The following is a 12,853-nucleotide window of genomic DNA, read 5'->3' as shown; positions in this document are numbered from 1 at the left end:
TTGTATTATATCATTTATTCAGAATTAATTATTGTATAATTATTGAATGAATACCACAATATCTGATATAATTTATCCAGAATGGATTATTTTATTATTATTATTTCATGAATACAACAATGCCTGATATCATTTATACATAATGTATTCTTTCATTATTATTTAATGAATACCACAATATCTGATATGATTTATCCAGAATGGATTATTTTATTATTATTTAATGAATACTACAATGTCTGATATCATTTATCCAGAATATATTATTTTATTATTATTCAATGAATACCACTGTGTCTGATATCATTTATCCAGAATGAATTATTTTATTATTATTTTGTGAATACCAAGGTGTCTGATATCATTTATCCAAAATGTATTCTTGTATTATTATTTCATGAATATCACGGTGTCTGGTATCATTAATCCAGAATGTATTCTTATATTCTTATTTCATGAATACTACAATGTCTGATATCATTTATCTAGAATATGTGTTTTCATTATTATTTCATAAATATCACGGTGTCTGGTATCATTTACCTAGACTGTATTCTTATATTATTATTTCATGAATACCACAATGTCTGATATCATTTATCCAGAATATATTTTTTATTATTATTTCATAAATACCACAGTGTCTGATATAATTTATTCAGATGTAATTATTCAATTATTATTAAGTGCCCTTGAGTAGCCACTCTCCATTTAGCTATACAGTAGACTTGATGAATGAGATTCAGTTTTTTTTTAACTGGTCCAAATCGGAATGAACTATTATTGTAGTTTTTGATCTGTTTTCTTGTCTGTGCAAAACAACAAATGACGTAAAAAAGAACGACCGTGGCAGGACTCGAACCTGCAATCCCCTGATCCGAAGTCAGATGCCTTATCCATTAGGCCACACGGCCGATGGATCCTAACGGTTGTACAACAGCATAGATAAAAATCTCACGGAGAGGTAGGCGCTCAATGTGATAAATACATTTAGTTCAATGTGTTGTTTGTGAATGTGTGCGTTCCTCCTTATTCTCTATACAGCTGAAATACATTTTAAGAGTCTCTCATCTGCAGCGCTTCTTGTTTCTTTTAATTACACTGTCATCCAGACCGCTAGATGTCGCTAAAACTTTTACGTTGATCTCTTGACAGCCACGCTGAAGCGGCTGGAGCTTTGCTATGAGTATTTAGTTCAGTGGTCGTCTGTATGTTTGGTAGCGTAAATACATTTTAATGCATTTCTTTTGTAGTTTAGTAGTGAAATAACGCGGTAATAATAGTGACCGGTATTATTTACTTTTCTTCCTATCGCGGAAAAAAACACCACAACCGACTTAGCATCACATGGACCCAAAGCAATCATGATTTGACTTAGGTAAGTTCAAGTTGGTATAAACAATCCATTGTTGATACGTTATTTCACTAATTTAACTAAGTTTGAGGTGATTATGTATCACGTTTATGCTACTGTAAAGCTACAGTAGATGTACTATAAGTGTTTTTGACACCAAGTAATATGGTTGTTTTCATTTAGTGGCTGCAGTTAGAATCCCAGATGAGGTGATGCTTCCTGCCATAAGCTGTCCCCTGCAGAGATCTATCATCTCCAACATAAAGATATGGATCCGCACCTTCTGCTCCACAAAGCCCCACTCAGTTCACAACGAGGACACCGCAGAGACCCGCATGAACCCCCTTAACATCCAGATGCTGTCCAGACGCCTGCACGAGCAGATATTTCGTGGTCTACAACCAGACTACCGAGAAGAATCTGTGGACCGCAGTGTGAAGCACTTGCAGCGGCATCAGCTGTGGGGACGAGAAACGTCACTGTTACCCGACGTGGAGCTAAAGCTTTCCAAAATGTACGGCCGCAATATCGACGAGCATTTTCGTACGTTGGCGCAGAAGCAAAGTCTTCCCTACTTGGAAGCTGCCACCAAGCTGCTGCAAGCAGAACCTCCGAGTATGCCTCAGGAGTGGGCACGGGAGGCTGGATGGACACGCTACGGGCCCAACGGGGAAAGTCACAGGGTCGATTTCCCGGACGAGACCGCGCTTGTGTTTGATGTGGAGGTGTGCATAACTGAGGGACAGTGTCCTACACTGGCGGTTGCTTTGTCTCCTACTAACTGGTGAGAAATAAGGTATATACGGGGTCACAATACGTTAAGTAAATTATATGTCTATTTTAAGGTACTCTTGGTGCAGCAAACGTCTAATTGAGGAGCGATACTCCTGGTCGAATCAGCTGACCCTAGCTGACCTCATCCCATTGGAGACGCAGGTGAACTCAGTCCGTCCTCCAGGGGGTCAGTGGAAGGAGCGTCTCATTGTGGGGCATAACGTCAGTTTTGACCGATCTTATATTAAGGAGCAATACTTATTGAAGGTCGGCGTTTGCTATCGCTATCACTTTAGGTTCCGTAACCAGACACGAGTTTAAGTTATGTGTTTTTGTTTTTGTTTTTTAAGGGTTCTAAGGTCCGCTTTATGGACACGATGAGTCTACACATGGCTATCTCAGGTCTAACCGGTTTCCAGCGTACGCTGTGGATGGCTAACAAGCTAGGCAAAAGAAGGGGCCTCCAGGAGGTCACCCAACACATGAAGAAAGTCGGACAGAAACGAGACGCCCCAAAGGTTTGTGTATTTATGTCATTTTTAGCTTGAGATGTGCATTTTAACCATTGTGTGTAACGTGTGTGCAGATTGGTTATTGGGACTGGGTGAATATTAGCAGTATTAATAATTTAGCCGATGTCCATGCTCTGTACGTGGGAGGGCCGCCGCTGCAGAAGGAGGCACGAGAGACCTTTGTAAAGGGGACCATGATGGACGTCAGGAACCACTTCCAGGTATGATGGTCGCAACACAGCATGACAATATGACAGTAAAAATGAGGTCAAATGCACAATGGAGTCAATCAATACTAAATCTGTTTAACTATATTTGAGTATCTACCTCACAGTAATTTTGATACATGTTTTTTAAAGTAGTTATCTACCAATTCGTATGCAAAAATTAATACCTTTTATTATAATGTTTCACAGTGATAACTACACCGCTATATACATCTGTGCAATACTTTGTTTTTTATATTCAGTATAGTTCAGGGGTCACAAACACGCGGCCCGCGGGCCAAATGTGGCCCGCAGGACACTAGTTTGAGGCCCCCGCCTTGTTATGAAAGTTTAATGTTAGTTTGATATGGATGCTGTATGGTATCATGTACCCAGAAAAAATTATTACATTTGATTAATGTTCATGTTAAAGGTTAAATAACTGTTAATCGTTATCCTCCCTATCCGTGTGGAAGTGGTAAGTTATTTGGCTATTTAAGTTGAAAGGAAATAACTTGAAGGCTACCGTTTAGGTCGCTAGCTCTCTAGTTTGCGAGTTAGCATGTGTCTCAAGACCCTGCAGTTGCGCAATATGTTGTAAATAAAAAAAGTATAAATGTGACTATAGTAGTTGTGTTTTGTCATGTCTACAGGGCTCTAATAATGCTTTGTTCATTTTAATCTGAAAAAAAAATAATGTCTACCCACCAACAATATGTGGAATCGTGTATTCTTATACACATATATTGTGTACTCTTGCTGCTGTGCAATGGAAATTTCCCCACTGAGGGACAAATATAGGCACATTTTATCTTATCCTAACTAGCCATCTAAATGCAACCAATTCAACCTTTAACCTTGTGTCTGCTACCTCCTGCAGGAGCTAATGAGGTACTGCGCCATGGATGTAGAAGCCACTCACCAAGTCTTCACAGAAGAGTTACCGCTCTTCATGGAAAGGTAAGAACACCCTATCATTTGTAGGTCACTGTCTCTAGAGCAGGGGTCTCAAACACACGGCCCGCGGGCCAAATGTGGCCAGCAGGACACTAGTTTGAGGCCCCCGTCTTGATATGAAAGTTTAATGTTAGTGCGACCCGCGCAAATTTGATATGGATGCTGTATGGTATCATGTACCCAGAAAAAATTATTACATTTGATTAATGTTCATGTTAAAGGTTAAATAACTGTTAATAGTTATCCTCACTATCTGTGTGGAAGTGGTAAGTTTTTGGCTATTTAAGTTTAAAGGAAATAACTTGAAGGCTACCGTTTAGGTCGCTAGCTCTCTAGTTTGCGAGTTAGCATGTGTCTCAAGACCCTGCAGTTGCGCAATATGTTGTAAATAAAAAAGTATAAATGTGACTATAGTCGTGTTTTGTCATGTCTACAGGGCTCTAATAATGCTTTGTTCATTTTAATCTGAAAAAAATAATTTGTCTACCCACCAACTATATGTGGTTTCTTAGGTTTTTATTATTTGCCGTTTTATTATTATTATATTTATTTATTACGGATTGATTTTCTTTATTCTTGATTTGTTTATTTATTTTTCATCTTATTTTGTGTAGAAAAATAAAAAGTAAGATATTTGAGAACAGTGGAATGTTTTATCAGAGCTTTTCTTGTAGAAAATTGGAACCAAAGCGAAGTTTTTTTCATTTTTATTTTTTGGAAAATCTGATGCGACCCAGTCTCACCCAGACCCGAGCTCCAGTGGCCCCTCAAGTAAATTGAGTTTGAGACCCCTGCTCTAGAGCATCATACTGACTTAGTGATTTACCTTTTTCCAAGATGTCCCCACCCAGTCACGTTTGCGGGGATGCTGGAGATGGGTGTGAGCTACCTTCCTGTCAATCAAAACTGGGGGAGATATCTGGAGGATTCTCAAGACATTTACGAAGAGCTGCAGCGAGAGATGAAGAAGTCACTCATGACTCTTGCTGATGATGCATGTCAGCTTCTGGAGGATGAGAGGTGAGCCTATTTAGTATAACATTGTGGAAAAAACATCATATCATAACATAGCAACTGTTTTTTTATATAGGGAGCAACTTCATATTTTATGTATTTGACCTTAGATTTAAAAATGATCCTTGGCTTTGGGACCTTGAGTGGGACGTCCAGGAGTTCAAGCTGAAAAAACTGCCAGTCAGCAAGAGGAAACAGAACAAGAAAGTGTCTGAATCCCAAATCGCTCCTCCTCTTTCAGACTGGATGGAAGGTACATAAAAAAAATAATAAAAATAATCCATTTAAAAATGATTAAACCAAACTCTCCAAGATGAAGGTCCACCATCTGAAGAGGACATGACAGCAGGTTGCCCCAATAGGTTGGCTATTGATAAACTGAAGGAAACAGTCAATCGACTTCCCAAGAGAAAACAACACCTGCCTGGACATCCTGGGTTTGATTTCCACAAAACACGTTAGAACCAACCTGTGTTCTTTCCACTCTTCCTCATTGCATCCTCATCTCGGTTGCTTCATTAGGTGGTACCGTAAGCTGTGTGAGAAGATGTCCGAGGACGGCTGGTCCCCTGGAGCTAGTCTCATTAGTCTTCAGATGAGAATGACTCCGAAGCTGATGGGTCTGACGTGGGATGGTTTTCCCTTGCATTACACAGAGAAACATGGATGGGGATATCTGGTTCCTGGACGCAGGGATAACCTGAATTCCCAGGAGGGAAGTCTAGGTCCAGTTTGCCCTCACAGGTATAGTCTAATGTCTGATGAATCCAGCTTTCAGTTCTTCAAAAGCTTCATTCATTCATTTTCTAACGCTTATCCTCACGAGGGTCACGGGGGTGCTGGAGCCTATCCCAGCTGTCTTCGGGCGAGAGGCGGGGTACACCCTGGACTGGTCGCCAACGGTTACAAAAACAGTTACAAAGTTCAGAACTCAACATCAGCTACATGGAACATAGGATCTGCTCCTATGAATGCACAGTAATAACTAACCAGCATAGTGGTCTGATTATTGACACGTCTTCTCTCCCTCCTTTGCAACGTCCCTTCCAGTATGCAAGACAACCACTAGGGTAAAAGTCAATTGTAATGTTCATTCATTCATTCATTTTCTATTGTTTATCCACACAAGGGTCGCAGGGGGTGCTGGAGCCTATCCCAGCTGTCTTCAGGCGAGAGGCGGGGTACACCCTGGACTGGTCGCCAGCCAATCACAGGGCACATATAGACAAACAACCATTCACACTCACATTCATACCTATGGACAATTTGGAGTCGCGGATTAACCTAGCATGTTTTTGGAATGTGGGAGAAAACCCACGGGGGGGGAACATGCAAACTCCACACAGGTGGAATTGAACTCGGGTCTCCTAGCTATGAAGTCACTCGACCGCCGTACAGCCCTCCTTCACAGCAAACAGGAAGAAATATGGCGTTAAATAGATTGTGCGGCATACCCCAGGGGTCAATACTGGGACCAAAACTGTTTTAACCTTTATATAAATTACATCTGTGAAGTCACAAAAAATCTGCATGAAGCTACTCAAAAATGTAATCCATTACCGTTACAGAGAGATCGAGCGTGTTTACAGAGAGTACTGTGAGCAGAACAGCAAGGAACAGCCTGAATATGACGAGTGCACGACATCGGACGATCTCATGTGGACAGACAGCACCGTTTGGGCAAAGGTATCATTTAATGTAATAGTACCAGATACTACCAGATACTCTTAAGAGTGTTGCACACCATACAAATATAAACAAACCCTCAAGAATAAATGTGTGCATGAAAGATATTTTTTACTTCATGATCAGGTGGAGGAGTTTGGATCTTTGGAGAATCTGACAGATGAAATTGGAGCTAATGCAATAGCAAATGAGGTATGCGCTATGTTGGTGTCTTTTGTCATACACGTCTATTACACAATATTATTACTATTACCGTATTTTCTGGACTATAAGTCGCACAAGGCCAAAAATGCATAATTCGGTAGAAAAAAAAGTCGCACTGGAGTATAAGTTGCATTTTTTTGCATTTAATTTATTTTACAACAGGGGTCTCAAATGTGGCCCGCAGGACACTAGTTTGAGGCCCCCGCCTTGATATGAAAGTTTAATGTTTGATATGGATGCTGTATGGTATCATGTACCCAGAAAAAATTATTACGTTTGATTAATGTTCATGTTAAAGGTTCAATAACTGTTAATAGTTATCCTCCCTATCCGTGTGGAAGTGGTAAGTTTTTGGCTTTTTTAAGTTTAAAGGAAATAACTTGGAGGCTACCGTTTAGGTCGCTAGCTCTCTAGTTTGCGAGTTAGCATGTGTCTCAAGACCCTGCAGTTGCGCAATATGTTGTAAATAAGAAGAGTATAAATGTGACTATAGTCGTGTTTTGTCATGTCTACAGGGCTGTGTAAGATATGCTAACACAATGCTTATTCAGCTACACAAAAAATAAACAAACAGAAAAAGTGTCCAGTTTATGTAACATAAACAGTTTTCATGTATAAGTCGCAGGAACAGCCAACCTATGAAAAAAAGTGTGACTTCGGGAAAATACGGTAATATTAGCTCTGTTCAAAATTGTTTTGTTGTGTTGCATTTGTGTACCCTAATGGAACAATAATATCTAATTTCTTATTGCAGAAACAACAACAACAACGCAACCGTAATTCCCATTATGCCCCAGAGGAGAGTAACTGCCCCTATCACCAAGGGATTGGCCCCCACAATGATGTAGATATACCCGGGTGTTGGTTTTTCAAACTACCACATAAGGTAAGTCTCGGTGAGAGTATCTTCACTGACCGGCATTGTGTAAGACATGTGCGTGTGTTTCAGGACGGCAATCAAAATAACGTCGGCAGTCCCTTTTCTAAAGACTTCCTGTCTAAGATGGAGGACGGTACGCTGAGGGCAGGGAGGGGTGGAACCAACGCCACGCGTGCCTTGGAAATCAACAAAATGATGTCTTTCTGGAGGAATGCTCATAAGCGTATAAGGTTTCAATCATTTCTAAATAGATGATCAAGTAATATAATAACTGTATGGATATAGTTGCATATTCCATCATTTGTTTCATTCTCATATTGTATTCTTAGTACAGTACCCCCTTGTTTATCGGCGTTTAATTGCTTCCATGCAGGACTGCGATAAATTAATTCCACGACATAGGATTCCGTTATTAAATTGAATATTTTTGTAGTTACAGCATAGAAAACCTGTTTTTTTACACATCATTAGAGCCCTCTAGACATGAAATAACACCCCTATGGTCACAGTTACACTTGTATTATGCAATATAGTCGACATCATAACAGAAAATAAGCTTAAGTAATAAATAAGTGTGTTGCTGTAAATATATTCCAGTGCTAGAGGAAGTGAGTCAAAGCAGCATTAAGTCTGGTGCTTGTGTGTCTCACTGAATATCACAGTGAGATTTCAATATAGGCTGTGTATATATAGCCGTGAAAATGAAAGTGCAAGGGATTCACTCATTCATTTTCTACCGCTTTTCCTCACGAGGGTCGCGGAGGTTGCTGGAGCCTATCCCAGCTGTCTTCGGGCGAGAGGCGGGGTACACCCTGGACTGGTGGCCAGCCAATCACAGGGCACATACAGTAAACCTCGGATATATCAGATTCAATTGTTCCCACTGGTTTTGTCCGATATAAGCGAAATCCGTTATATGCGTATCCCGGAAAATGTCCGTTTTACACATATATCGGATTTATATCCGGTATATGCGTCAATCGGATTTTATCCGTTATAAAAAGGCACTTCCTTGACTATGTTTCCAATGTACCTGGACGCGCAGGCAACGCTGCAAACACTGCAAATGACGATGCGGCCATCCGATATATGCGAGGGAAATTTAATGGAAATGCATTGGAACGGGACTGGAGATTGTCCGAAATAGGCGAAATCCGTTATAAAAAATCCGATATATGAATTTTTATTGGAAATGCATTACAGAAAAATTGGTTCTTTTTTATCTGTCCGTTGTGAGCGAATTTCCGATATATCCGAGGTTTACTGTATATACAAACAACCATTCACACTCACATTCATACCTATGGGCAATTTGGAGTCGCCAATTAACCTAGCATGTTTTTGGAATGTGGGAGGAAACCGGAGTACCTGGAGAAAACCCACGCATGCACGGGGAGAACATGCAAACTCCACACAGAGATGGCCGAGGGTGGAATTGAACCCTTGTCTCCTAGCTGTGAGGCCGTGCCGTGGCAAGGGATTACTGTATTTTATTCTGTATTTACTATATTCTGTATTTTATTGACCGTTACAGTATAGTACTGTAAAAGCAATAATTGAGTGTAATTCTTGTCTTTAGCTCCCAGATGGTGGTGTGGTTGCGGAAGGGGGATCTTCCACATTTTGTGAGCAGGTTTGTATGCTCTATATGCATTTCATTTTGTTTGACAGGAAAAAAAAAAGTGAAAGAAAATCATTTGTATGTTTTTTCCAAGACACAAAGATTTTGACGAAGAGGGTCAGTATGGTTCGATATTACCTCAGGTTGTCACGGCTGGGACGGTAACACGGCGTGCTGTGGAGCCGACGTGGCTGACTGCCAGTAATGCACGTGTAAGACGCACCGACGTCACAGCCGATGGAAAAAAAAAAAACACACGTTAAAATCATAACAGTTGACTATGTTTGGCGTGTTTGTGTACAGCGGGACAGAGTGGGCAGCGAACTGAAGGCAATGGTGCAAGTACCGCCTGGCTACCACCTTGTCGGAGCAGACGTGGATTCTCAAGAGTTGTGGATTGCAGCTGTGCTCGGGGAGGCTCACTTTGCTGGCATGCACGGTGGGTACACTGCGGATAGGGCACATATAGACAATTTAAATACTCGTTCTATCTAGTCAACGTCTGTGTCATACGTGTTGCATTCAGGGTGTACAGCGTTTGGCTGGATGACCCTTCAGGGAAAGAAAAGCCAAGGCACGGACCTGCACAGCCGCACCGCCGATGCCGTGGGGATCAGCCGAGAGCACGCTAAGGTGTTTAACTACGGCCGCATCTACGGTGCAGGACAGCCCTTTGCTGAAAGGCTACTGATGCAATTCAACCATCGCCTTACTCAGACCGAAGCTGCCAGTAAGGCCAGACAGATGTATGCTTTAACAAAGGGTCTACGCAGGTACACGACACTCTTTTATTCATTCATTAAGGAGTCGTTTGTGCAAACTTAGCAATCTTTCGTTCTGTGGTTAGATACCAACTGTCTGAGGAAGGCGAATGGCTGGTCAATGAATTGGAAATTGAGCTGGAACAAGAGGAAGACGGAAGCATATCCCTGCAGGAGTTGCGGAAGATCAATAGACTGGCTTCACAGAGGTGAGGAAAAATAAATGTAGATCATCTTTGCCCCACCCTCGGCCAAATTGTCCATTATCCTAGCATGTTTTTGGAATGTGGGAGGAAGCCGGAGTACTCGGAGAACATGCAAACACACAGAGATGGCTGAGGGTGGAATTGAACTCGGGTCTCCTCGCTGTGAGTCCTGAATGCTATCCACCGTCCTAGTTGCATTTTTGCTTGGTTGGTTAACATCTCAGATAATTTTTGTTTAGATTTCGTTATATTTAATTGTAACGACGGCACGGCGGTCGAGTGGTTAGCGTGCAGACCTCACAGCGATGACACCCGAGTTCAATCCCACCCTCGGCCATCTCTGTGTGGAGTTTGCATGTTCTCCCCCGTGCATGCGTGGGTTTTCTCCGGGTACTCCGGTTTCCTCCCACATTCCAAAAACATGCTAGGTTAATTAGCGACTCCAAATTGTCCATAGGTATGAATGTGAGTGTGAATGGTTGTCTATATGTGCCCTGTGATTGGCTGGCGACCAGTCCAGGGTGTACCCCGCCTCTCGCTCGAAGACAGCTGGGATAGGCTCCAGCACCCACCGTGACCCTCGTGAGGATAAGCGGTAGAAAATGAATGAATGAATGAGAACAATGAGCTCTGGCTGCACGGCGACCAAGTGGTTAGCGCACAGGCCTCACAGCGAGGACACCCGAGTTCAATTCCATCTGTATATGGAGTTTGTATGTCTTCACCGTGCATGCGTGGGTTTTCTCCGGGTACTCCGGTTTCCTCCCACATTCCAAAAACATGCTAGGTTAATTTAGTGACTCCAAATTGTCCATAGGTATGAATGTGAGTGTGAATGGTTGTTTGTCTATATGTGCCCTGTGATTGGCTGGCGACCAGTCCAGCGTGTACCCCGCCTCTTGCCCAAAGACAGCTGGGATAGGCTCCAGCATCCCCTGTGACCCTTGTGAGGAAAATCGGTAGAAAATTAATGAATGAATCTTCTTTGTTACATTTAACGCTCTGTCTTATGAATATCCATAAGATCCCGTCGGAGAAAGTGGGATTTGGTGGGAAAACGTTTGTGGTTTGGAGGCACAGAGTCGGACATGTTCAACAAACTGGAGAACATTGCTCATTCGGCGCAGCCTGCTACGCCCGTGTTGGGCTGCAGGATTAGCAGAGCTCTGGAACCCAAAGCGGTAAAGGATGAGGTGAGCCAGGAATTGGTTCATGGAATTGAACCTCAACCCAAAAAATATAAACGTATGATAAGTCGAAATCCTAATCCTAAATCCATGCAAACAACTATAACAATATCTAACGCAGCTTTTGTATCTGCGCTAATTTCTGTAGGTCCAAACTGAACGTCATGAGTATATAATGTGTTGGTGTTCCCCTTGTGTTAGTTCATCACCAGCAGAGTGAACTGGGTGGTCCAGAGCTCTGCAGTGGATTACCTTCATCTGATGCTGGTGGCAATGAAGTGGCTCTTTGAGGAACACAACATTGACGGACGCTTCTGCATCAGCATCCACGACGAGGTACGGTACCTTGTCCGCAGTGAAGACCGATACCGAGCGGCACTGGCACTTCAGATCACCAACCTTCTTACACGGTTTGTTTACATCTGACGAGATAGCTTTCTGGGCTGAAAACACAATAGAACAATAGACATGGTTGTGTGTGTATGTGTGTGTATATGTGTGTGTGCCCCCCCCATCCCTCCCTTGCAGGAGTATGTTTGCACACGCATTAGGCATGCAAGACCTTCCGCAGTCAGTAGCGTTCTTCAGTGCAGTTGACATTGACACGTGTCTGAGAAAAGAAGTCACCATGGATTGCGTGACTCCCTCTAATCCAACGGGTGTGGAACGGAGATATGGACTTCCACCTGGTGAGCACAGAAACAAATACACTTTGCTAGCAGTGTAGTTATTTATCATGCTAAATGGTAATGGTTTTATTTCATTTGAACATGCATCAGATTACAATTGAATGCATCACATAATCAGTTCACAGTTCCGCATGTCCAAAAGGAGTAGGAAGAAGCAAAGCTTATTAAATCCTACCCCTCCATCTGGTACTTTTACAATCAGTAACTGTTACATTTGTTCACTTCCTGCTTTCCTAATATAGTTTAAGTATTTTGTTTTCACATACCAAAGTACAAGGTGATATGAGCATCCAATGCCATAATGGGTACCATAGTAAGTGTCAATATAGTGATATATATAGCACATCATGACTGGTTCAAGACTCTTCATCCTTGTATTTAGCAAACATCAACTGCTTGTATTGTTTCTTGAATTGGCTCATCGTTGTGCATTGTTTGAGGGTCTTACTCAATCCATTCCATAGTTTGATTCCACATACTGAAATGCTATGGCTTTTTAACGTAGTCCTAGCATATAAGAGTTTCAAATGTAGTTATTGTAGTATTGGATGACATTTTTTAGGTAATTTGTTATTTTTAGCCTTATGCATTATTTTAGCTGTTTGAAGATGAACTATATCAGCAAATTGAAGTATTTGTGATTTTAGAAATAACGAGTTAGTATGTTCTCTGTAGGCGGCATTATGAATTATCCTTACTGACCTTTTTTTTGCAGTACATTTAGCGAGTGAAGATTGCTTTTATAGTTATTACCCCATATTTCCAACACAATAAGTAAGATATGATAGAACCAGAGAGCAAT

The 12,853-nt window shown here is 41.6% G+C and overlaps 1 protein-coding gene and 1 non-coding gene across 4 annotated transcripts; one reads left to right on the top strand and one right to left on the bottom strand.

The window, feature by feature from the left end:
- Nucleotides 1-841: 841 nt before the first annotated feature.
- Nucleotides 842-914, bottom strand: trnar-ucg (transfer RNA arginine (anticodon UCG)). The gene has a single exon. It is a non-coding gene; the product is annotated as a tRNA-Arg (tRNA).
- Nucleotides 915-1,138: 224 nt separating this feature from the next.
- Nucleotides 1,139-11,878, top strand: polg (polymerase (DNA directed), gamma). 3 transcript variants are annotated; one of them, XM_058075503.1, is made up of 21 exons: nucleotides 1,139-1,378; nucleotides 1,538-2,138; nucleotides 2,200-2,395; nucleotides 2,479-2,646; nucleotides 2,715-2,861; nucleotides 3,727-3,806; nucleotides 4,641-4,823; nucleotides 4,928-5,070; nucleotides 5,131-5,254; nucleotides 5,340-5,561; nucleotides 6,386-6,503; nucleotides 6,630-6,695; nucleotides 7,462-7,593; nucleotides 7,657-7,817; nucleotides 9,167-9,220; nucleotides 9,303-9,420; nucleotides 9,512-9,647; nucleotides 9,735-9,981; nucleotides 10,056-10,178; nucleotides 11,200-11,368; nucleotides 11,564-11,878. In XM_058075503.1, the coding sequence occupies exons 2-21, from the start codon at nucleotides 1,567-1,569 to the stop codon at nucleotides 11,786-11,788; spliced, it is 3,384 nt and encodes a 1,127-aa protein (XP_057931486.1). In that variant the 5' UTR covers nucleotides 1,139-1,378; nucleotides 1,538-1,566; the 3' UTR covers nucleotides 11,789-11,878. The 3 variants fall into 3 exon arrangements, with proteins under 3 accessions (XP_057931486.1, XP_057931487.1, XP_057931488.1); XM_058075504.1 differs by lacking the exon at nucleotides 11,200-11,368 and having other exon boundaries at nucleotides 11,564-11,741; XM_058075505.1 differs by lacking the exons at nucleotides 11,200-11,368; nucleotides 11,564-11,878 and having other exon boundaries at nucleotides 10,056-10,182.
- Nucleotides 11,879-12,853: the final 975 nt, after the last annotated feature.

This window comes from Doryrhamphus excisus, chromosome 6, assembly GCF_030265055.1.
Source record: "Doryrhamphus excisus isolate RoL2022-K1 chromosome 6, RoL_Dexc_1.0, whole genome shotgun sequence".
Taxonomy (NCBI): domain Eukaryota; kingdom Metazoa; phylum Chordata; class Actinopteri; order Syngnathiformes; family Syngnathidae; genus Doryrhamphus; species Doryrhamphus excisus.
Note: the sequence above shows the minus strand (reverse complement) of the source record. Positions and strands in the feature narration are given on the sequence as shown.

Excerpts from the sequence above, each read along its gene's own strand:
- polg (XM_058075503.1), top strand. The coding sequence starts at position 1,567 with ATGCTTCCTGCCATAAGCTGTCCCCTGCAGAGATCTATCATCTCCAAC. Across the intron at positions 3,807-4,640 it reads TTACCGCTCTTCATGGAAAG|ATGTCCCCACCCAGTCACGT; the intron begins GTAAGAACACCC and ends CCTTTTTCCAAG. Across the intron at positions 6,696-7,461 it reads CTAATGCAATAGCAAATGAG|AAACAACAACAACAACGCAA; the intron begins GTATGCGCTATG and ends TTCTTATTGCAG.